We start from the raw sequence: 24,056 nt of genomic DNA on the forward strand, positions 1-24,056 counted from the left end.
TAGGTTAAATTAATAAAAATATTTTCAAATACTCTTAAAGTTGAACCAGTCTAAAAAATATTTTAAAGTATTAAAAAAGATTAGGCCATTATAATGTAGCATCCTTGTAATAACCATCAAAGGTAGATATAAAAATATATTAGCCCTTAATAACTATGGAATACAAAAGTACCATTTTTCTCACATCTAACGGTGCAAAATTGTTAGATGCATTGTGACCTCAACCAAGAATTTCTCTTGTTTTGGACTCAAAGTAGCAGCCCATAAAGTGGGGAATGGATAGATTTAGAGAGAGAGGGAGAGAGAGAGGGAGAGAGAGAGGGAGAGAGAGAGGGAGAGAGAGAGGGAGAGAGAGAGACACAACAAGCGTGTGAGCTGTCTCATGGAATTTCCCTCGCAACACAACAAAGCAATGGAAGCACATAGATATGGGCACAGGACCATTCTTTCACAGTTAACAGTACCATTCTTTGGCTAAACCTAAAACAAATTAGAAACAGAAAATAATATCCTCTTTTTTTTTTTCTTTTTTTTTTTTTTTGCCCTCTCTATTTCCAATCATATTCAAAAGCAATTAAACATTAAACATTAAAAACATGTTCTGATGACGTGGAGGTGGCGGCTAAACATTTTTTAGACGACACCCATACCCTCCCCCCTTGCGGCGACAGATCAGTCGGCCACAGTCCACGTCATGTCGTTCTCGAAGATCCAGTGGCACACCTCCACCCGACCGGGGGCGGACCCGAGAGCTATGAACGCCCCGTGACTGGGACTCCAGGCTGAGGTGTCCAAGTGACAGATGGCAACTCCGTGGTTTATGTTGGCCTTAGACCTTGGATCCAGCAATTCCGCTTCGTACACTCGAACCTTGGGCACGGAGTGGCAGTAGTAGAGTAGGTAAGGGAATAGGCTCTGGTGGCAAGACACCGACTTCGTCACCTTCCCTCCCTCCACCGCTTTCACCGCCCCTATCATTATGTTCCCCTTCGACCCCTTCGTGTTCTCCGTCGTCCGGACCACCACGTTCCGCCCCAGCACCGACGTGGCGAAGTCTATCATATCCTCCACCGACCCCACGCACCGCTTTGTCTCCCCGGCACTCGGCGCCCTCTCGCACTCCCTGAGCGTCTCCGTCATCATAGTCTCCATCGACGAGTTATCCTCGGCGTGGAATATCTTCTTCATCACTCCCAGTTTCGTACTCGAAAAGGGTAACTTGGATAGAATAGATCGGGGCAGGAACGACCTCTTCGGCATTTTATCCTTGATGTCCGGCATAGCCATCACCGTCCCCTTCCTCAGCATTGACTCGCGGAAGAACTTCCCGGGCTCTACCCACCTCTGCGCCAAACTCCCGTTCACCGACATTTTCGCACCACCGGAGCTCACATTGCTGTACTGGGCAAAACTAATCCCCCGTTTCGCGTAATCTTTGAACGTTGTATTCACCCCATAGATCTTGAATCCCACGCTTTGCGCATTCCCATTCTGTCCATAACCACTAAACTTGTCCGAACCCTCATTGGCGGATTTCCCATAATTTGCGAAATTGACCTTCGCCGAGTTCGAGTTCTTGGAGTAGGACTGAAATGAATCGTCCCCCACATTCGCCTGGTCTCTGTAACTAGAGAAGCTTTCAATCGCTCCGTTCCCACCCTCCCCATAGCTCCTGAAGTTGTTCTGTGGGTCGTTTTGCTCGTTACCGTAATTGGTGAATGTGTCGTTAGCGCCATTTCCGTCGGACCCATAGCTTGAAAACCCAGAGCCTATTACGTTTGCGTTGGTCCCGTAGGCAGAGAACTCGTTGGGACCCCCATTTCCTCGTTTTCCATAGTTGGCAAACGACTGATCTCCTGCGTTTGCGTTCTCGCTGTAGCTCTTAAAGACTTGAGATCGTCCAGTGGCATCGGTGGAGTAGCTGGTAAATCGGAGATTGGGGACATTGGTGGATTGTTCGTAGGTTGTGAACTTGCCGTTACCTCCTATGGCTTTGGAGGCGTAAGAGTTAAAACCCTGGTCGGGGACGTTGGTGTCGATGCCATAGGTCGAAAATCGGTCGGCGTGGCTCAAGGCGCCGTGGCTGTAGCGCCGGAAGGAATCGACGAGGATATTTTCATCATTGGAATAGTTCTTGAAGGAGTCGATGCCACCAGCTCTTTTGGAGCCGTAAGTGGTGAAGTTCCTATTGGAATAGACAGCAAAGTTGGAGTCCTTGTTGTGCTTGGCCAAAGAAGGGGCTAAATCGGGGAAGCAGAGCAAATTTGCGGCGGAGCAGAACTGAGGGAGGCGGGAGGAGAGTGTGTTTTGGGCTGCGAGTTTGGCGAAGGCCGCGGACTGCACTGCCGTCAAGGGAGACGCCTTGGAGAAGAGAAAAGTGGGTTTTGGCAAATCATTCCGGACCTTCTTGTTCCAATAACGACTCAGAAAAGCTTTTGGGGTAAAGGGGTTGTCCTCGTCGCCAGCCGCGGGAACCTGTTTCCGCACACCCACATAAACCACACACAAATAACAACTTACAATTTGCAATACAATTCCACACAGAAATTACAATTTACAATACAATTCCACACATAAATTACAATTACAGGGGATAAAAACTGAAGTAAAGAGAAATAAAGAGTGAAGTGGAGATGGAAATTGACTTACATTGAAAGCCGAAAGCAAGAAGATAGAGAGATAGAGAGGAACCAGAAGGGGCGCGGGTAATCCGTGCATTTCTGTTTTGGGTCTTGTTTGTTGGGTTGGGTTGTATGCAGAAATTTATAGTGGTTTCACGCTGCCAAAAAGTTCAATTTTATCAATGCCTTTCTTTTATTTTTTGGATTTATGTTGAGATTGTATGGCCTTTTTCCGAATTTCAACCAAACCTAGACGCGTTTACAAGTGCCTTTTAGAGCTGCAATACCAATTGTTTAATGTATTTGATTCTAACTTTGGGTGGATCCTCATTTTATTATTTAAATGCGCAACCATTAATGGGACCTAATATTGGACTGTTTTAATATTGGCCCCCAGAGAGTTGAGAAAATTGTGGCATGAGAGAACATTTAGGGATGACACGGAGTAAGAAGTAACTGTGCGAGAGGGAATTTATTTTAGTTAGGACCCAAGAGGAAGGAAGGAAGGAAAAAAAGATGCATAGATTACTTGGAAGAAAAAGAGAAACACAGAGGAAGATAAAGGCGATAGTGGAGTACAGACAAGGGGTAGTTTCAGAAGCCGCGTTTTAAAGCGCACGTGTCGGGGTTTGATCGGTTACACACAGCTTTCGAAGTTGGGATTATTATTAATTTTGTTTTTCGTTAAGAAAAAAGAGGAATGAATAGAAATGAAAGTATGATAGCGACAAAGCTCCTGATAGTCCTCTTGGTTAACTCCTTGCAATTCTCCCCTTTTTGTATCGTCAACAATCATGGAATATCTTAATTCCAGAACCAAGCTAATTTGTATTAGTATTTTGTGCAAGTGTATGCATCTAATGATTCAAATTCGTGGGCATCGTTATTTGCTACCCACTTTTTTCCTTCTTTTCTTTTTCCTTTTTTCCTTTTTTCCTTTTCTCTTTTATTATTTAAAAAAGAAAAAATAAAAAAAGAAAAAAGAAAGTCGTAATTTCATTGTTTAACTGGTACAAACTGGCAGGCCCATAATTTTATTTTTTCCTTTTACTTCATTTCAATTCAGATTATGTACCGCAGGTTTTAAGAAAATAATAACGCTGGAAAAATGCATGTGGAGTCATTGTCGACAAATGTACTATTTTTGGCATTTCCCATTTTAAAACTGTTGGTTCCATGTAATTGGGATTTAATTTGGAAATGGAATTATGGGTCGCAGTCAACTTGTTTAAGTCAACGTCAAGAACAAGGGATTGGGATAAGGAATAAGGCAAGTAAATTAAAGAAGGAAAATGATTTAAAGCTGTGGTGAAACGAACGGTGGTGATGATGCCATCATTTCTCCTCTTTCTAAAAAGAATTAATGAGAGAAGAAAGGGTGTGGGCGTGGGTTGGGGAATTCATGAGGAAGCGCCTAATCAACGTAGGTGGCCCTTTTTCGTACAACAACAGTAATAACAATAATAATGATAATAGTAAAACGCAAAGGACTTCAGTTTATTGGCACACATTCCTGGTTCATACACTACCAACTACGTCAACCTATTCACATTCACCAACTACCTCCATCACTTTGTAATGTAAAGGTATGTGCATTTTACAATATTTAAGGTTTTAATCGAAAATATTGTAAGTGTAGGAAGTGATTAATGTGATAACGTGCACTTGACACGTCTACAAAAGAAAACAAAAAAGAAAAAAAAAATGCGGTTGGGTTGGCTGCCACTATCCTTCACCCACATGTCTAAAGCTCCATAAATACAATCGCTCACTAATAGCAAATGCTGGATGAAGCATTTTGGTTGGTGGTGACCCATTTGGATTCATTCCCCACAGTTACAATTCATTAAAACGCCTTTATATACTACCTAGAGAAGTAAAGAGCTACCTATCGCCATTAACTACATGCAAGTAGACCTCATTTCGATTCAAAAAAATGGAATGTCTTCTATTATAGGAGAAGACATCTGAATTGGGCTCCCATTTTTGTGAACTAATCCCAATCAAATTGCAAATTCTCCTGTTTTTGCAGACTCCTCCAACTACAGCTACAACTATACGACCACAACGCCGCTGCTCGCATCATAATTGCCATACACTTTCAAAGTTTCTATTCCCCAGCAAAGTGTATCTCAGTTAGTGAGCCTCTCTCATCGTTTAAACCATAACTTGCGTCCTCCAAATTCGCTTTGGATTATTCCAACTAAAGCCTTTACTTTGTTTTTTTTATAAAAAAAAAAAGAATAAAAAGGTGTGCATATGATAATGCAGTACTCTTTTCAGAATGCTGGTCGCTAAGTATAATGTTGTGTCCTTCATAGAGTTTCCAGCTTTGGATCCCAATTTTTTCTTTGCTTCTCAGTGGATCAGGAAGAGTGCAATTTCAAAAAAGTCGGTTCACCCACTTCATAACAATGTTTTACTGAATTCCACAGGCTGGGTTCGTAAAAGAGCATATGACGCTTGCAATAAAAATATGGCCATTTCCAACTTTTGCTAATTGCGTATGATGACAAACAAAAAGTATGTGTATGGGTTACATTTGTGTTTATCTTATTTTTAATTGGTACAATGATCGTATTGCACTAACAACATGGTGTTCTGTACAAAGGAAGTAAAGAGGCGCGATGGTAGAACTGGGGAGCTTTCAAATCAAGTTTACTGCATTCAGAAGCGTGTATTGCTTTAGTCGCTTTAACTTTGTTCCCACAAAATAACCTTTCAGAGCATGCTTGCACATGCTTGTGTCTTTCCCTTGCTCACCGGCACAACACTCCTTTCTCCCAAAAAGTAGAGCACATGATTAGTTTCGTTTCTGATCGAGATCCAGCATTCATTGTAGTCTGAATCAAGTAGTTGAAGATAAATGTAGCCTCCTCATCCTCGAGGGATTGGATTCTGAATTGTAAAAGAAAACCCCACCAGCTAGTGCTATCATATTTTTATTGTTGAAGAAGCCCATCGTGATCGCGTTGGAAATGGAAGCCACCAATAACAAAAGGGAAGAGCACCCATGGCGTAGTGGATGGGATAGTGGGAATAACAATCATGGCCGTACGGCCTCCCTCTGCTTTCATTTGGAATGCCATACAAGTAATTTGGCTCATAAACTATGATTACAACTTAAATGGCTAGCTTTTCATCCTCCAAAGTAGTAAGATTCATGGACGGGAACCCAGAGTAGGGCCAATCAGGGCTCGGGCATCAACCTTCCGGAAAGAAATGTGGGTGAAGTGAAAGGTCCTAACACGATAGAGTATCAATAGATTTGACCAAAGAAACGAAAATAGGACTTCGAGTGCTGTGGTTTCGAGTAGAAATGTGATCATATCATATCCAAAAAATAGATTAAAGTAATAGAGGCGAGCAGACAGTCGCGGCTGGTCTATCAACATTTTCTAGATATCCAATCATTTGAATACTTTATGATCACGTTGGCAAACAGAGGTGTTTAAATAAGAAACGAGGTAGTGATGATGAGTATGCATGACGTCAAAGAGACGCAATGCAATTAAATACTTCATATGATCTTCATTTTCCCCTTAATTTCATTCCACTGTATCAGTACGCTCTCTCTCTCTGGGCAGAGAACCACTGAATCACTGTGAATTTTATTTATGTTGAATACATTTGATGCTTTGACCTTTTACTTCCACAGCTTACCCCAGATGGAAGCGTACGTATGGATTGTGAAAGATTCCACTGCTTTCCTTATTACCTATCTCTTTTCTGTGTGAAATGTACAATTTGGGATCCCAACTTGATCCTAAGATCTTATCACACAACATAAGACCTGCTGAAGCACATCATACAACACATACACGAACAAGGGCAACCTAAAACCGGAGACTGATATTTACTCGTGAAATCCTCACACTTGCAGGGTAATCAATCATTCAAGCATTGGATTTGAGTTCAAAAGCAGTTCAGTTGGCATGAACCTTGACTAATAAAAAAACATAATTTAAAACCACGCAAGGCGCTACTCTTGTCATCATCTTATGATAATTTCAACATCATAAAACTGTGTCACAGCCAATAAAATACTTGCCAAATGAAAAGTAAAAAAAGCCGGCTAAGCCTTCTTCCATCAACTGCAGCCATTACCCACCTGTTTGTAAATCCCAACAACGGTTCTAACAATAAGCTGCGTGGATGAAAATCAACTTTCGTACGACTGGCTTCCAGAATTCTATTTCCTAATAATGAACTCGGTGAGCATTTTCAGTACCCCAAAGGAAACTTGTAATTTTGTAGCTTGATTGTTTTATTTTATGGTCAGGTTGCAGCAGGAAAGTGAACGCGATCACAAAATTCACTCTTCCACCACATTCACGAGTTCATATTCAATGAGTGAAAGATTGTTCTCTTCCTTAACAGTAAAACTTGCAGGCTCAGTAACTTCAACTCGGCCCCACCTGTCCACAGCAAGTCTCATTGATCCTTTGAACATGTCTATCTTAGCATTGCGCAGGATTATAGTGGCACCTTCTTTCATCAAGTCGACTACACAGAAGAAAGCAAAGAATTACGAGTACATGAGTTACGGAAACTTTAATTCCATTTATTAAATGCCAAAAGAAATATTAGTTCAAATAAATAAATTGAACAGTGGCTACATGGACATTCAAAATTAAGATAAAATATACATAAAGGGCTGGTTAATTAAACCAGATTAAATTTTAGGGGTCAGTTGGAATTTTAAAAAAAATGCAAGGCACAGTAAACTTATAAAATTGTCCTGAATGCTTGGAGTAAATTCTGGATGACGCTATTTACTAATCTCGTGAACAAAGATAGGCTATAGGTCAAATCACGGAGGGCTATATTTTTACAATAAGAGTTTGCCATACAAAAAATTTAATCCTAGCTCGTTCCTGCACCACCTGTTAGTCAAATCATGAACCTACTTAGCACAAAATTCCATTCTTGTCCACCTTTTTCATCTGCCCATGCAGGAGGAATAGTTTTCATTGCAACTACACAATTACAAAGCCATGGTGTTACTAACCAGTTTTCCATTCAACTATTCACTTACAAACGAAGTAGTAAGTGAATAATTGAAACCAGTGTTAATTTATGTGTATTTGATAAACAACCTTACTTGAACAGGATCTATTCTATAGGTTGTACATTAGTGTCCTTGAGTTCTAAAAACTGCAATTGTCCAACATCAAACCAAACAACAATAAAGTTTATGTAATACCTATTTCTCCTTCCTAACAAGAAACAGAAAAAGAAACTAGTTTGATAACTATTTCTTGCTTCCTATTTCTTTCTCTGTTATACCTCAAATTGAATATAGTATATGTAATACAGAAAACATACAGCATGCAATAAAACATATAAAAATAATTATCAAAACTTTACATTATAATTAAGTCCCAATGCAAAATTGAAGCACAACAATAAAGTTGAATCTATCCTTCAACTGTTGTCCAAATTTGAATATTGTTTCTCGCTCGCCATTCACCTTAAAACTTTGTAATATCATGTAAAAATAATATACTATATAGTAAAAAATGAAAAGTAATGGCTAAATATACAAATAAAATTATTTTAATTAAAATGTAAAATTTGTAATATCTATTCAAATCCCAAATCATTTAAAGTTCAAAAATTAAAATGTTTGTCTTAATTTTTTAAAAAAAAAAAAATCTTCTTCAAAAACTTTGCTAAAACTAAAAAAAAAAAAAAAAAAAAAAAAAAAAAAAAAAAAAGAGATGCAAGCAAAAGGCAAATATGTTAACAAGCGAACACGTTCCCTTCGCATTGGGAATTGGGATGCTTTAAGGCTGGAACAACCAAAATGAAAAGAGAAACATTAAAACAGAAACTTCTTTTTGGAATTCCCCAAATTCTTCATACTTTGAGGAAACATTTCTTTAGATTTGGAAACGAGAAACAAAATCATTGGTCAAAATTGCATGTTTCTAAAACAAAATAGTAATAGGAACGAGAAACGAGAAATGAGAAATGAGAAATGAGAAACAAAAACGTTATCAAATGGCCCTGGATTCCTGAGTGATGGTAGTTCCTCCAAAAACAAGAAGCCAAAATTACTGGTTCAAGTAGGTTCCAGTAACTAGATGACTTTTAATATTGATAACAATTAGTTCTCATTCTCTTACTCCCTCCTACAATAAAACAGTCTACGATCTTTTGATCACAAAAGCATCTACACTTACTTTATATTACCAATAACATACAGAATTCTGAACTAACACTCAACAGAATGCATAATCAGATCCAAACACAAAAATATAAAAATGTAGTCAATAGAAAAAAAGAAGCTACTGTAGAAACAACATTAACTATAGCTGATGGACCTTCCAGTACCAATCTCACTCATAAGATCAAAATCAAAATAATACACAGGAGGTTCATTCAAAATCTATTATTCTCAAGATTCAGCGTAGAGATTATCCTTTCTAATGTATAGTTTTAACTTTATCCAAAATCCGTCGTGTAATTGAACTATTCAAGTCATTATCCAACTATGAGCCATTACACTGACCAATATATATAGCGGACAAAGTGATGAACTTATAGTTTTTAAAAGGTACTTTTAGTATGGATGATTTATTTCAGTTGGATTTGCATTTCAACCTCCATATGTCCCAGTATTCAGTAAAATCGAGTTTTTTTTTTCCAGTGAAAAAGAAAGGTCCATGACAACTTTTAAGATAACAGAAAGCCTCCCTTTACGAAATCTTTACTAGTAGGAAGTTAATATATCAAAACATCCTTTACCTTTCACAGTAATTGTGGATAGTGAGTGAGATCACACGATATAGAACAGTTATTAAAACTCTTCACAGCACCTCTTCAGTTACATGTGGATTTAGAATGTAAGCATAAAGAAGAAAATTGGCATGCTTCATACAAGATAAAATTACGTAAATGGTGCAGGCTCAAATACTTTTGTAAGTTTACCTTGATCATTTCTGGCGGTAAATATGATCATTCCAGTTTCATCACCTACCAAGCATTCAGCAATTCGCATCTGACGGGCTTGAGGACCATCAGGACGACCCTTCTGCAATACCATCTTAGTATTCACAACCTTAACAGTAAGAGTATGCCCACTAGTGCCAGGCCGAAGTTGATCAACCTTGGTAAATACAGGTTTCCTCAGTCCAGGTTTGGATTCTGCCATTTCCCCGAATACCTAATCATGCCAATATACAAACAATAACAAAACAGTTAGACAATAGATTGACATTGTGAATTTTTACAAAATGCCCACACCACCAGTAAACCACCAAGGTGGACAAAGGCTGGGATTGATAAAATAACCATGAAAAAATGATAAATAAATAAATTCCTCATTCAAAGAAACACAATAATTGCCTTAACCTATCACATTGACCACCAGGATAGTATAAATCTCAGGTACGGTGCCTATGAACCCACTCTCTCCAACCCTGTATATGACTACTAGGTCAATCAAAAGCAAAATGTAAAATATGTTGACATTAAATTTTAACCAAAAGCAAATTGTCCACTTTGGCCTGATACTCTTCACCGTCAACCTCATGGTTTTAAAACGCGTCTACTAGGGAGAGGTTTCCACACTCTTACAAGAAATGCTTCGTTCCACTCACCAACCGGAATCTCACAATCCACCCTCCTTGGGGGCCTAGCGTCCTCGTTGGCACACCACCCAGTGTCTGGCTCTGATACCATTAGTAATAGCCAAAGTCTATCGTTACGTATCGCCGCCAACTTCACGGTTTTAAAACGCATCTACTAGGAAGAGGTTTCCACACCCTGATAAGGAATGTTTCATTCCCCTCTCCAACCTATATGGGATCTCACAGATGGTTGCTCCATTATGCAATCTTCTACTTTATGTCTCAAAAATTGAAGATAATATAGCAACTCTGTCAGATTTAAATCAAATGAACCAGAGTCAAGAAGATAAACAAGTGTTAATAACTAGAATTTCCAACCAGAACATTACTGTTTTCACGCTCAACCACATTTGGTGCATAGATTCCTCGAATAACATCTTGTTTGTTCTCTTAATTTATCGTCAATATCATTTTCTTGGTTAACTTCAAATCTTCTAAACCCTCGTCCCACCAACAAATAGACCTCAAGCAGGCACTCCAATTACAACACCATTAATCGCTTGAGAGCATTTAAGCTATTAATCGCTTAAACACAAATACTAATATTACATCCAAGGATATACATAATTGTTCAGAACTTTTCTTTTCGAAAACTTTTCGTGAATCAAATGAAAGATAATGAAACTACGGTGGCCAAATGTGGGACTAGAAGAAAAACGAAAATCAGCTATAAATCAACAGACTTAATGTTCAGAGAGTGTTTCTCGTCACAATCTCCATATAAAATTTCACACTTGAATGACCCAAATGGGAATCATAAAGAGGGCATGCAAACCGAACAGGTAGGAGAAAATCGCAACCTAAACGCCAATAAAAGTTAAGAAATGAAGAGAAGTGTAAAACAGAAAAAGGATAGGCATAGGAATAACCGGAACTGAAATTTTAGGGTTTAGAGATCACCTTTTACGAGTGGCAGAGGCAAAGACGAAGGCAGAGAAAGGAAGCCGATCTGATTTGAGAAACGTAGCCGTCAAACTCTAGCTTCGAGGAAAGATATAAAGTTGCTATGAAATAACAACCGTCGATGATTGTTCGCCAGAAGACTTTAATCGTAATCGACCACGTGTCTAACCCTACAGATTTTACCTTCTCACCCGGGGGTTTCAGAAAATAAAATTAGGAAAACTTTTTTTTTTTTTTTTTTTTTTTTTGCCCTCGATATTGGATAAGAATTAAGATAAGGCGCATCAAATTTTCTTGAATTTATCGATAAATATTAGAGATTTGAATCGGTCATATATGAATTATTAGGTGAAAAATATATATATATATATATTTTTTTTTCCTTCTATTGCATCCATTAATATGGTTTTAAAATCCAATATAAAAACATTCTAAAATATTTGTATCGCTTAAAAATAGAAGATAACAAGTATTTTAAAGTATGTGTATGTAGGTATATATTGTCGGCACACATTAATTTAGGTTTAGGGAATGATTGTTTTGGGGGTTTTTTTTTCCCCTTTTACATGGATGGAAGAAGAAATCAAATTTTGAAGACCCACAAGAGGATGGTTTTCACACTCACAAAGATCCAGAAGATGGCAGCCCCATTTACGAGCTCTGCTCGATGTCTACGAAAATTCCAACTTGAGATTTGGAATCAGCAGCAATGAAATTCTTGAATGCATTGATGGAGATGGTAAATAATATGAATTCTATTTCTGCAGATTACTGAAACAAATTTGAGAATTGGAGTATCAATTTGGTCATATTAAATATTGAAATTCGTGGCTGTGTTTTGAACCCAAGGCCGGGAGGTGTTATGGAGACTACTTGTAATATATACATGAAATTGTTGAAGTTATAGTTCATAGTTACAAACAAAAGAATTCATCTTCTCTCGCATCGCATTGCATTGCTAATGCCAAAATTCTTGATTGGGGCAGAAATATTTACAAGAAAATAGAAAGAGGGGAAGAAGAACAAAAGAAATTGCAGAAGAATATTGATTCAGAAAGGATGAACATTTTTGCTGAATCCATTGACGCTGGTGAAGAAGCCAAGCAAATCCTGGCGGTAGGGAAGATAGGACCTGCGTTTGTCGACTTGCTTCTGGGCTCTGCTTCTAACGTAGTGTATCTCGTGGGCAGAGGATGCTGTTTGGGCTTTGAGGCGGTTGAGCTTTGGAGCGGAGGTGGAGGTGGAGGTGGAGGTTCTGGAATCCGATTGAGGTTGAGGTTGTAGCTTGTTTTGGGGGGACTTTGGGGTGGTGGGATTGGGATTGCTCAAGAAAACGAAGGCGTCCTTGCCATCGCTGCTGCTTCGGCGCATCGTCATAAATTCCCGGAATCTCCAGAGCTTGGAGAAGCCTGTGGAGTTGCTCTTCTTGCCGAGCTCCGCCGTCGTCGGAGACCACTCACAGTAGGTGCCTTCAACAACTCCCTCCAGCTCCGTATCCGACTCCGATTGCTTTTCCACGAACAACTTCCTCAAGGGCGGGCGAAGCAATGGAGGGTTATCGGGTGTTTCGGAATCCTGCCCGTCCACGAACAGGAGGCTTCTGTCGATGAGTGGGTAGACGGGGCGGATCTGGCCGTTAAAGAAGGCATCGTCGGCGCTAATTGGGGAATCATTTGGGTTGGCGCACACAAAGGAGAACTCTTCATCTTGTTCCTCATAGGCATCGTGTAAAGCCAAGGATTCGAGGTCCGGTTTGGTGGAATTAGCAGAGACGCGGGGGTTGTTCATGTTCGCGCTAGAATCTTCAGAGACACGACTTTTCATCTCCTCCTGTGATGAATGGAAAACGGAATTGGCAATTGCTTGTGAATCTGACGGAAACTGTAACCGCGTGAGGTGGTTTGAGTTTTGAGTATAGGTGGGTCAGAAATGGTTTGCTGCATATTTAATAAGGTGGTTACTTGGTGGAGACGATTACGAAGTTTCCAATTTCGAGGCGAAAAGTACTTCTGTTGACCTTCATTTTTGTTCATCTACTATTCATGAAATCCGGAAGCAACCCACTTCCCGTTTACTATTCACATTCACATTTTCTGCTTCTTTTGTCGCACGTGAAATGTCACACGCGCCAAACAAGCTGTCTAGAAGGGAAACGATTTGGTGACCGGGTGAGGAGCCTCACTTGGCTGACAAGCATACATTCTTGATCAGCAAGTCAAAGCCAAAGGATGAAACATGAGGTCAATGATTGAGGTGTGATCAATCCTCACCGATGACGATAAGGAAATGGATGGTCTGTCTAATTGTCTTTGTCTGTGACCTTTTGCTTTATTAAATAGTTTTGTCTGTGACTTGCATATTAAGGATTTTGAACATGTCTATTCTTTTTTTTTTTTTTTTTTTTTTTTTTTTAAAGCTTTAGTTCTTCTTTACAAGTTATTGATCCTATCTTAACTGCTACAATTTATCTTAATTAGATCCTGCGTAGTTTTCGATGGCATTGCCTGTAAAGCTCATCAAGTTGATATTCAATGATTACAACAAAGCTCATTAAATTCATTTTACTGCATTTATTTGATAGGAATTCAATGAGTTATTCTAAATTCAATATACGTCCTTTTTCTTTCAAGAAAATTATAAATATTGAACAAACAAATTGGACAATCTATCATTTTTAAAAAATTTCTTTCTATCATTACTTCTTAAATTCAAAAGCTGAAACTTTTATGTAAGTTGACATTTGATGTTTGAAAAAAAGAAAGTTGACATTTGATTTTTTTTTTATAAATATATTTCACCACTTATTACCTTTGGTAATTAGTACATACTGAAAACACTATTAAATTCTCCCAGCCAAATTTCAAATGGTGTAGTTATAATTTGGTCTCTATGACCCTTAAAGTTATAAACAAAGTTATAAATGTTAGAAAATCATAAAAATCAGGTTTGTAACTTAACAAAAAAAATAAATTTAAAAAAAAAAAATTATAACCAAAAGTTAATTGTGGCTCAATCATAAGGAAAATTGTTACATCCAGTGTTTAATAAAAATAAATAATAATAAATAAAAAAAGTTTGCAAAGGTGGTATGCCATTGTCGGCGATAGAAAATATAATCATAATATCTCCATTTGCTGGGATTATGTTAATGTTGTTATGAATTGTGATATTTATTTTAATTTTATAGCAGAGACAGAGGAAAAATGAAAGCGAAACAGTAGGGTGGTATAATTAATCTAGTGGGGAACATTTATATAGAAAATAAGGATTTTGAATAACAAAAGAAAGAAACAAAATGAAGTTGATAATTGATATTACAAGGGATGATTGGAAGTGAATTAGACAATTAACCCGCCCTGAATGTTATACTATTCTCCCAAAATGTTCAATTTGATCTATTACGCGGCTCCACTGCCCCTGTGATTTGAAGGGCTGGAACTACGCCACTTGCATCACCTCCTTTCTCCTCTGCTTTTTAATTACAGCAATTAACAGCTCGTCTCCAGCAATGTGCCTCACTTTGTTGATCAGTTGTGGGCGCGGAATCTTGTTTCTCTGCATCCCATTCCCAACTCATTATTTACAACGAATTCATCCATTTACTTATTAATAAATTAAATAGATAAGAATATGTGCGTCACTTACAATAAAATCCTCGTGCCATTTGTGTATCAAACTCATCTTCCTAGGATCCAAGAACCTCGAAAGTGTAAGCATCAGCGTAGGAAAACTCACCCATGCCGACCTCGGCTTCACCATATTTACCGACTTCATATTCATTTGGGCACCTGCAAAACGCTCAAACCATACTTGTATCAATACCGAGATGCTCTATATATTGTCGGGAAAAGAAAGAAAAAAGTAAGAAGAAGAAGAAGAAATTCCTACCCTTTGGCTGAGGGGCCTTGAAGCTTACTACGTAAGTGGGCTGTATGTGAGAATTCATGAAAGCATCCCAAACGATGTATTTTCTGGGTGCGAACAAGCTGTCTACGCCCGTATCGAATGCGCTGGAACTTGGATAAAATTGCTTAGATCCTGCGGGAATAGCCTCCACTTTCCCCAATATTACTCTGCATAATAACGCGTGTTGTAGTCCATTTTGGTCGACGGCCGAAGACGAGACACTGCAAACAATTAAAAGCTACCAAATGAGCAACTCTTGTATCTCTATTCTAATTTCTAAGAAACGGCCGTTGGAGGATCGTTTTGGCGGCGGGGCACATAATAATAATAATAAGAAAGATGATGAGAGATGGCGAGGAAAACAGTTACCAGTCAATCGAAAATCTAGCAGCACACAAAGAGACGCCCACGCCGTGCAATGATTCAGAGCGCATATCTTTATGATTGAAACGACTGAAACCGTGAGACACGATCTGGCAGATGTCATCCACTGGAGCACCGTACCAACCAAACTTGATATTAGCATCTCCTCCGCATTTGGTGGCCACCGCATCCGAGAATATTCTAAAAGCTTCCTCCCTCCCCACTTTCCCCGAATCCGAACTCCAATTCTTATGAACCGCCACAACTTGTGCATCCCTCCCTATGCTACCGAGACCCGAAACGAAGCACTTCGCTACAGTTTCGTGCTCCAGCCCCTTCTCTTCGAGCCTCCTCATTCCGCTCCCTTGGAGAAGCCTAAATCGGTTTGAACTCAACGAATCGTATTCGTCGCCATGATTTCCAGAGCCTAACCTCTCGTAATCTTCATTAGTTGTGAAGATTCCCTCTTCGACATTGGACTGTTCCATCTTCCGATCTTATCTTTCAGTGGAACAACAGAACAGGCCCTCAAAGCGTAGCTAAATAGAAGAATAATGACCCTCCAAATACATAAATATAGGTCAAAAGAAGAGAGAGGTAAATAAAAATCAACATAGGCAGGGGGATTGGGGCGCAAGGAAAAGCCATTTACTTGCACAAGACCAAGAAAATGAATAAAAGTAGGAAAGAATATGTATTATATATAATATATTTATTTCCGTCATTACACACGGGATGCTTGTACGCTCCTCTACGGACTCTGCACGTTATTTAGACCCTAGTAGAAGTTGAAAAGGTTCAAATTCTCCCTGCTTCAACTCCGAAAAAAATCGGAAATAAATAAACAAACAATTTTTTACTCGGTTCATGCAAAAATTCAAAAATAAAAATAAAAACAAAAATATATTATATATAATTTTAAAATGATTAAATTAAAAATAATAACATATATTTATGCTTCAAAACGAATTTGATATATTTGCTTTTCTTTTGGGGTAGGTAATTTAAAAATGAAATATTTTCTTTACTATAGCTAATGTAAAATTAAGTACTGTTAATTTCATTTCAATAAATTTAAAATAAAATACTATTTATTTTGTAGTATTCAATTTAAACTAAAAAAGTAAATATTTTTTTTAAAAAGAAATTATGTGAATAAATCGTCTATAAAAATACACCTTTCGTATCTTAAAATTATTAAATCATATACCTATTGAACTGTTGTTAAATAAATGTAGATAAATAAAATACTCATGGGGAAAATAGAGAGAAATGGCATAACCCATCCCAATTATGAGAAAAATGGAGAGCCTCTCCAAAATTATGCAAGAAATGCGTTTAAATTGAGTATACAGAACCGAAGTTGAGAAACCGAACTCATTGCTCCAAACACAAATTCCAATTTAGAAGGCAAATCGACCCAAAACTAAACCCATATATTTTGCAACACATCGTTTATTGATGAGTCAAGTTAGTGATATTTGACATAATTTTTTTTTTTTTTTTTTTTTTTTTTTTTAAATACTTTTAAGATCAGGCTAGGGACAAGAAGAAGGTTCAAGTCAAACACGTTTTTGTGTCTAACTCGCGTTCTTCTCTTGTGACCCATGCCTAATTGGAACGGTATTTCACGGTCTCGCTCGGATTTCGTTTTTACTCCTTGCTCTCTGGCTCTCTCGCACCGGCCACTACAAACCCAAGATGCAGTCGCTCAAATTTTTTACCAGGAAAGGTTTATTCGGCTGAGTCCGACGCAGGGATTCGAGCCCAGCGCTGAGCTTCGATGATGGAATGAAGGTCTTTATGCCTACTGAATTCTTCAAAAACAAATTCGTTGTCCATTTTGTAACGAGTGGATTTCTTAATTTCTCTTTTGTTTTCTCGTCCCTTTTTTGTGCATAATCAGCAAAGTTACGGAGCCTTTTTAATCGTTGATTCTGTGGTTGGATTTTACTTGTCATTCCTTTATGATGACTCAGATGTGCTAATATTGTGGCCAGTTTTTGCCTGTCATTCTTGATTGGCTTACCTGAATCTCTACTTCGTATGTCTTTTATCTATAATTTTGATTCTCATTTAGCAACACCAAAACTGAGCTCTGCTCTCCGAGTCTTATCCGTGGCATATAGAAATGATATGAAATTTAACTTCGAAAGAATTCCAGAGGGGAGAGGGAAACCAAATCAGGGATTCGGTACTTCAAATTGATTTGAAACCAGGATCTTACATGTGACCTAGTGATGACCAAAACAAGTATAGACGTCTCCAAGAATGAGCGAAATGATGTTCTGGAAGCTTTTAATCCTGCAATTTCTAAGTTTCTTGCGCAACTTTCTCAGAAGGTTCAAAATTCTATCAAGGTTGGTCATCTTAATTTCATTTGGAATGAATACTTTTAAAAACTTTGTCTGTTGAATAGAAATCGAGAGAGAATGAACATTCTATTATCACTAAACCTGTAAATTCTAGACTGGATTAAAATTTAATTTTGATAATGTATTTTACATGATTTTATTTTATTTATTTATTTCTGGTTGCAGCCTCAGCTTAAGGGACTAGCAAGTGATGGTCAGAAATTTACGTCAATGAACCCATCCACAAAAGGGGAGAAGAAGGGGTCTTCTTCATCCTGGGAGTTTGATGTGGAGAAGCAACTTCAGGCATGGAGGGAGAACCCTTCATGGACGGATAAGCCTCCACAAATAAAGGTGCTTAATATCAGGATAGAAGGACGTGCTTTCCATTGTAGACCTGATGTTCATTCCTGTTGTGAACTTGGTGTTATAAATTAAAAAATGGCCTTGCAAGATCCCCCCCATTCATTTCATGAAGTGCACTGTCGATCAAGTGTTATGTGTGATGAATCTAAAATTAACATGGGCAAGCTTAAGCTCTCAATCTGGTTCAGTTGGGATTTCGTTAAATTGACCTGACCATTTCCATTTCATTGATCGAGTTTAAATGAGGCTCTTTGCAGGTTAGTGTACCAAAAGATACCCTTAGCAAACTCGATGTAAAGGTTGATGTTGGTTTGCCTCCGGATGCTGTCTATAATATTGTGATAGACCCCGATAACAAGAGAGTTTTCAAGAATATTAAAGTAAGTTACACATTTTCATTTACAATTCCATTCATATTTTATTGATTGTCAGAATCAAACATTTGTACCACTCTTCTTTATTGGTTATCAAAACAAACCAATGATGTCATGGAAGTGAGGGGGGAACTATGGTAATTTCATGTAGTCCTTCTAAATCCACATGCTTAACTTTGGCGCTGAGGTACATCTTTCGCAGTGTTCGAATCTTGGCTGGGTTTGGATGGGGAAAAGAAATTAAATTCGAAAGCAGTTTGGAAGATATAGTATTTTGTAAACTTGCTGAAAGTTGTGTTAGTTTTTTTCCAAGTCTTTTAAAATGATAATTTCATCATGTGTTGTTTGTTTATTATAATTACCTTATTTCATTATTTCTTCTTCTGTAATATTTAAATTTTAGTGTAGTGCTTCCCATCAAAACTTGTAAATAAATTTTAGACTACATTATTTATAAACCACAAAACAAAAGGAATACAAGCTATAGTCTAGAGGCTTTTGATGGACACTCCAACAGAAAGTGTATGCCACACAAAATCACAAAACTATTTTTGGAATTCCTCAAGAAAACCTCTGTTTTCTGTCTATCCAGATACGTGCCGAAATACATATAAAATCAGCTATCGTTCTGCATCCTGTTGTAGCTATACCATCTGCTGAGTTTAGAAAATTAATGTCTGTTTTAGGAGGTGATATCCAGAAGGGTTTTGATTGATGAAGGATCGAGACAAGTGGTTGAGCTGGAGCAAGCAGCTTTGTGGAGATTTCTTTGGTGGTCAGGGACCATTGCAGTTCACGTTCTAGTAGATCAAAACAGAGCAGATCACTCGGTAAGCACTTGGCACTTTCTTGTGCGCGCTACCTTTCAGTAGAATATACAGAGATTTCTAGGATATTTTATAGGAAGTAAGCAGATTCTCAGTTTAGCGTAAGTATGAAATGATATATGTATTTACTTTCAGTTCTTTATTTGAATATTTGCTTGTTCAATATGGTCATATCTTGTGACTTGGATGATGATTATCTGCCTCGCAATGAAAGATTGATGAAAAGGAAGTTTCTTGTTTCTTATGATCAATTCAATGATCTGGTTAGATGAAATTCAAGCAACTGAAGGCTGGATTTATGAAGAGATTTGAAGGCCGGTGGAGAGTAGAGCCTCTATTTGTTGATGAAGGAATGTGCATTCCGACAAAACCAAAGAATTTGGAAGATTATAATGCTTGCACAAAGGGCAAAGGAAGAATCGGGTCAAGGGTGAGCCTGGAACAGCTTATCGAGCCGGCCATTGTTCCCCCGCCGCCCATCTCCTGGTATCTACGTGGAATTACCACGAGGACAACGGAGATGCTCATTCTTGATCTCCTTGCTGAAGCCGAAAGGATAAGGGGAGATGTGAAAGATGAAGTTACAAACGAGGAGCTTCAAATTTCTCAGAGAATATGTGATAGCAACTCGTTAGATAGCGTTCTTGATATTAAACAAAGATGGGCCATCCGTAGGAGAAATGCGAAACAACGTGGAAGGACTAGGAGCTTCCTTGCTGCCAAATGAATAATCCTTTTTAAACTTATATTATGTATTACACTCATTTTCTTTGTTCTCTCTCCAGCTAATGAGATGACAATCTTGAATTTGCATCATATTCTGCATAGTCTGAAGTATCTAGATCAGCCTCATAGCCTCTGGACAGGGAGCTTGTGCTGTGAATGATGAAACCGTTTCTTTTCAGATTACTGTTCAATTTAATTAGGTGAATAGAAGAATAACAAATTTCGAGTTATCCACCATTTACTTTTACCAAATTGAACAGTAAATTGTTTTGAAACAATATTGTTAATGTACTTTTCTTTCTAAAACAAAAAAGGTTTCCGAAACATTTTTTAATTATGGCTTTCTTTTCTTTGGAAAAATAAAAATAACTATTGCTTACTCGGCTAAATTAATAAAAATCAACTTTTCTCTTCATAAACCTTCTAGAACATTCTCTAGTATCGCTTTTATTTACAACTTTCATGATGTTCAATTTTCTTTTTATTATATTTTCTTGGAATATGGCTCTTAAATAAAATCATGTCTAAATGTTCTAGAATGCAGTGTAGGAGGAAGGAACTTTGATCATCTTCTTTTTTCTATTTTTCTAAAATCCCGCCACATTTTCTAAAATCCTCAAACTGAGCCGAGGCTCGTATATAGTTCTCCGCCCCACTATTTTAGCGGGCAAAGTGGAGGACAAAGTGAGAGTGAGTGGAGCACAATAGGAGCGTGGGAGTTGGATTGGTATTCTCTCAATGCAACCATGGCATTTGCTTCTCTTATAGACCTCTTTCTTCAGGTAAGTTTAATCTTGCGGAACTGACACCTATTTTTTGTTTTTCCCGAGATCCAATACACGAGATTTTGAAGAAACCTCTTCTTGAACTTCTTAGTGCAGCTAATTTCTTTGGCAAGACGGAGATTCATCTGCTCCGACCGACTATGCAGACTCTCAGTTCTTCTGTAATGATCTCTCGCGCTCTTTCTCGTCGGCGATTGTTGAAATATTGGTAATCTCTCAAGTCCTTTTCGATTTTGGTTTATCAAACACTTTGTCGAGTCTGTTCTCATTCAGTTACGTTTGATCCAGAGTTTGAATGAAGCACCGAAGCTTTAAAAGTTACGAATAAACTTCATATCAGAGTAATATCCTCGATTTTTTTTTTAATGTAGTTCCAGATACCGGCCTTGCAAGCTGCCTAGAGGAGTTTTAATTGACTGCTCCACTAGCACTCCGGCAGCGCTTGATGAATTGTAAATTGCTTTGATTAATGCCTCGACGTTATTTAATTACTATTCGTATTATTATTTTATTGATTCCTTAGCCTGCGTTACATAAGTTACATTTAATGCAGTAGCTCGTGTATAACAGTAGGCATCTTTATTGTTTTCCTGGGCATGCGTAATTTTTCTTACGGTTAACTTCCTTCTTACCTATACGGCAACGCATGCATAGATTGTTGTACAAACGATTCCTTATATTTTCTCATTAATCAGATAAGCTAAGCTAAGGATTTCCGCAAACAGCAAGTCTGCCATCATCCTCTCAAAAAGCTGCATATAGCAGGCCGTACTTCATCATATTATTATTTGTTTGATGTAGTTATCTCTGTTATATCCCTCTTTACTTGAAAATTCATTCAAGAACTTTCCGCTAGAGTCAGACTACCGTACCATTGTTACGTGGATTAATTCATTTCTGGTATTTTATGCAGATAAACTTGTTTCTGGTATTAATGGTCCGGGGAGTAATGTAATAAGATCTGCATCAACACCTCTTAGGAAGAGAAGAGTCAGTAGCTGTATCCTAGAGTAAGAGATCTCTTCATAATCATTCATCAACACTTTCTGTATTTTCTTACTCTATGCTGAGCGTCTAAATCACTTGCTAAGTGCATAGCAGCATAGGTGTAGGATAAAGTTTAGTGAGTAAGAGATAATAACGAAGAGAAAATGAAACTCTAAATTCATGAAAGGAATTGATTTATTGACAATTTCAAAACATTTCTTGCCTATTAATATACATTTTAAGTTGTTTTGCTTTATGAAGTTATTCTCAGTGTTTAGCAATCTTGTACAAATTGTACATATACTGATGTCCCGTAGAAATTGCAGATATCTGTGATAATGAGATAAGTTGCTATTGTTGAATCTGAAAGCGAATGTCACTACCAGGAAGGCAACTTGGCTACCTTCGACATTAAGTTCAGGCATGGAACCATTTTAAGTTTTTGGTCACTTCTGTTTATTTTTATTCGGAATAGGAGATACCTTTTTTTTTTTTTTGGGGGGGGGGGGGGTGTTTGTCTGTTTATGGAACTGTTAACGTTTTGCTGGCAGAGATCAACTGTTTCTTTATAGTTATGCATCATCAACTATAAAAGTAGCGCTACAGTTGGTTCAAAATATTTCAATTATGAAGACTGATATTTTTTACATATTTTCTCTTCATTCCCCCCTTCACTGCAATACTAAGGCTTTAGTTGCCATTTCTTCATTTTTTCATTTTTTATGATTACAACTTCGGGTCAACTTTGGTAACTGCACATGATTACACAGGCTTTTTGTTTTAAAGATTTCGCACCTTGCTCAATCTCTGAGCCATTTCTAAATGTATTAACAGGCATTGACTGGAAACGTTGTGGATTGACTTTGGACTACGCTATCAATCAAAAAAAGCCATACATTATTGAAGTGGGAATACAATCTTTTTGTATTCATATTGTTGTCCACTACTATCATAAAGGTATAACATTCATTCAATCTTATGGTCGATAATGAATTATTGTTTTGATATTTATGTTTAACCCAACTCTTTCGTGGAAATCCTCGCACTTTTTATTAAGACCAATAAAAAAGAGATTATAAGACACACGGTAGAAACAACCATACTTTGCTTTGCTTTGCTTAGGATGAAAAATTTAATGGATAGAGGGGTATTTATCTAGCCAGCTTAGGATGAAAAACTTAATGGATAGAGGGGTATTTATCCTAGAGGCTAGATAATGTAGACCAAATTTATTCCTAAAATATCTAAATGTTTATTTCCAAAATATTCAGATATCTTTATTGGACTAGTGATGATATTTTAACACTCCCCCTCAAAATTAGCCCTCATTCGCTGTATGATATTGGTCATCCATCTTCTATAATAGTTGCGTTGGCATACTTAGGATTTGACTTTCGGATTTTTTGTGACCGTCTAAGTTGTTGAGGTGTCATTTCCTTTTTACCGAGTTCGCTTGATTGAGTCATTTGTTCACCAACATCAGTGCATGTAGATCATCAAATGCATCAACACTTGACCAAATGTTTGCAGTTTGCTCCCCATTTCTGTAGTAGAATTTCTTCAATATTCTTCGAGTCTCGTCAAGACTTTCTTCTCTGGGGACCACCACGAAGATGTTTCATCAAAACCCATATCTCTTAAGGTGCAGCACTTTCTACTTGTTGGGTATGTGCAGAACCCAAGCTTGTTCGTCCACACACGCTGCCTACGCGTGCATACTCAACCGTTTGTGACCCAACCGACTTAACTCTAAACTAGGCCAAGTCATTCGGCTCGACCTTGCCTCTACTCAGGGCCGAGGTCTTTCACTACAACGTCGCATCTCAAATTATATTGATTCCCAGTTAACATGTCCCAATCTTAACATCATCTCAAGTCGTAGGGTGTCATTTGCCATCGTAGCTTGCTCAGTCATGCCCATCGAGAATGGGCCCATGTATTGTTCATAATATCGGGACATCTCGAATATCCATCCAAATTCTATCGAGACATTGGACCCTCTTGTGTCCATGCCATATCATTTACAAATTTTGTACTGGATAGCAGGTGTATGATCCAACCTCCGACACATGGGTTGGGGCGCAATGTTGCCACACGTGTGTCGTTCAACACTGTCCTTGAAAAATCTATTTCAAAGGAAGTCGTCTGATACACTTGCTTTGCAACACTCCCTCTCACTGTGACACACGTATGCCTCCCCTCAAGTT

The 24,056-nt window shown here is 38.0% G+C and overlaps 5 protein-coding genes across 7 annotated transcripts; 1 reads left to right on the plus strand and 4 right to left on the minus strand.

Moving 5' to 3' along the window:
- Nucleotides 1–150: 150 nt before the first annotated feature.
- Nucleotides 151–2,864, minus strand: LOC111799239 (polygalacturonase-1 non-catalytic subunit beta). The gene is made up of 2 exons (XM_023682704.2): nucleotides 2,650–2,864; nucleotides 151–2,475 (listed from the first exon to the last, which is right to left on the minus strand). Exons 1-2 carry the CDS (start codon nucleotides 2,716–2,718, stop codon nucleotides 673–675), a joined length of 1,872 nt encoding a protein of 623 aa, XP_023538472.2. The 5' UTR covers nucleotides 2,719–2,864; the 3' UTR covers nucleotides 151–672.
- A 3,612-nt stretch (nucleotides 2,865–6,476) lies between these two features.
- Nucleotides 6,477–11,316, minus strand: LOC111798996 (uncharacterized protein At4g28440). Its single transcript, XM_023682369.2, has 3 exons — nucleotides 11,159–11,316; nucleotides 9,558–9,792; nucleotides 6,477–7,127 (listed from the first exon to the last, which is right to left on the minus strand). Exons 2-3 carry the CDS (start codon nucleotides 9,778–9,780, stop codon nucleotides 6,937–6,939), a joined length of 414 nt encoding a protein of 137 aa, XP_023538137.1. The 5' UTR covers nucleotides 9,781–9,792; nucleotides 11,159–11,316; the 3' UTR covers nucleotides 6,477–6,936.
- A 703-nt stretch (nucleotides 11,317–12,019) lies between these two features.
- On the minus strand, nucleotides 12,020–13,176 carry LOC111798391 (uncharacterized). Its single transcript, XM_023681496.2, has one exon. The coding sequence runs from the start codon at nucleotides 12,983–12,985 to the stop codon at nucleotides 12,212–12,214; it is 774 nt and encodes a 257-aa protein (XP_023537264.2). The 5' UTR covers nucleotides 12,986–13,176; the 3' UTR covers nucleotides 12,020–12,211.
- Nucleotides 13,177–14,365: 1,189 nt separating this feature from the next.
- Nucleotides 14,366–16,023, minus strand: LOC111798997 (putative inactive poly [ADP-ribose] polymerase SRO2). The gene is made up of 4 exons (XM_023682371.2): nucleotides 15,437–16,023; nucleotides 15,050–15,288; nucleotides 14,807–14,949; nucleotides 14,366–14,716 (listed from the first exon to the last, which is right to left on the minus strand). Exons 1-4 carry the CDS (start codon nucleotides 15,916–15,918, stop codon nucleotides 14,600–14,602), a joined length of 981 nt encoding a protein of 326 aa, XP_023538139.2. The 5' UTR covers nucleotides 15,919–16,023; the 3' UTR covers nucleotides 14,366–14,599.
- Nucleotides 16,024–17,015: 992 nt separating this feature from the next.
- Nucleotides 17,016–20,167, plus strand: LOC111798998 (OBP32pep, putative (DUF220)). 3 transcript variants are annotated; one of them, XM_087125813.1, is made up of 6 exons: nucleotides 17,019–17,227; nucleotides 17,337–17,790; nucleotides 17,971–18,138; nucleotides 18,408–18,530; nucleotides 19,211–19,354; nucleotides 19,620–20,167. In XM_087125813.1, exons 2-6 carry the CDS (start codon nucleotides 17,671–17,673, stop codon nucleotides 20,076–20,078), a joined length of 1,014 nt encoding a protein of 337 aa, XP_086981939.1. In that variant the 5' UTR covers nucleotides 17,019–17,227; nucleotides 17,337–17,670; the 3' UTR covers nucleotides 20,079–20,167. The 3 variants fall into 3 exon arrangements, with proteins under 3 accessions (XP_086981940.1, XP_086981939.1, XP_023538141.2); XM_023682373.2 differs by having other exon boundaries at nucleotides 17,595–17,790; XM_087125814.1 differs by lacking the exon at nucleotides 17,337–17,790 and having other exon boundaries at nucleotides 17,016–17,227.
- The last annotated feature ends 3,889 nt before the right edge of the window (nucleotides 20,168–24,056 follow it).

This window comes from Cucurbita pepo, chromosome 7, assembly GCF_057944985.1.
Source record: "Cucurbita pepo subsp. pepo isolate OVF chromosome 7, ASM5794498v1, whole genome shotgun sequence".
NCBI classification, from domain to species: domain Eukaryota; kingdom Viridiplantae; phylum Streptophyta; class Magnoliopsida; order Cucurbitales; family Cucurbitaceae; genus Cucurbita; species Cucurbita pepo.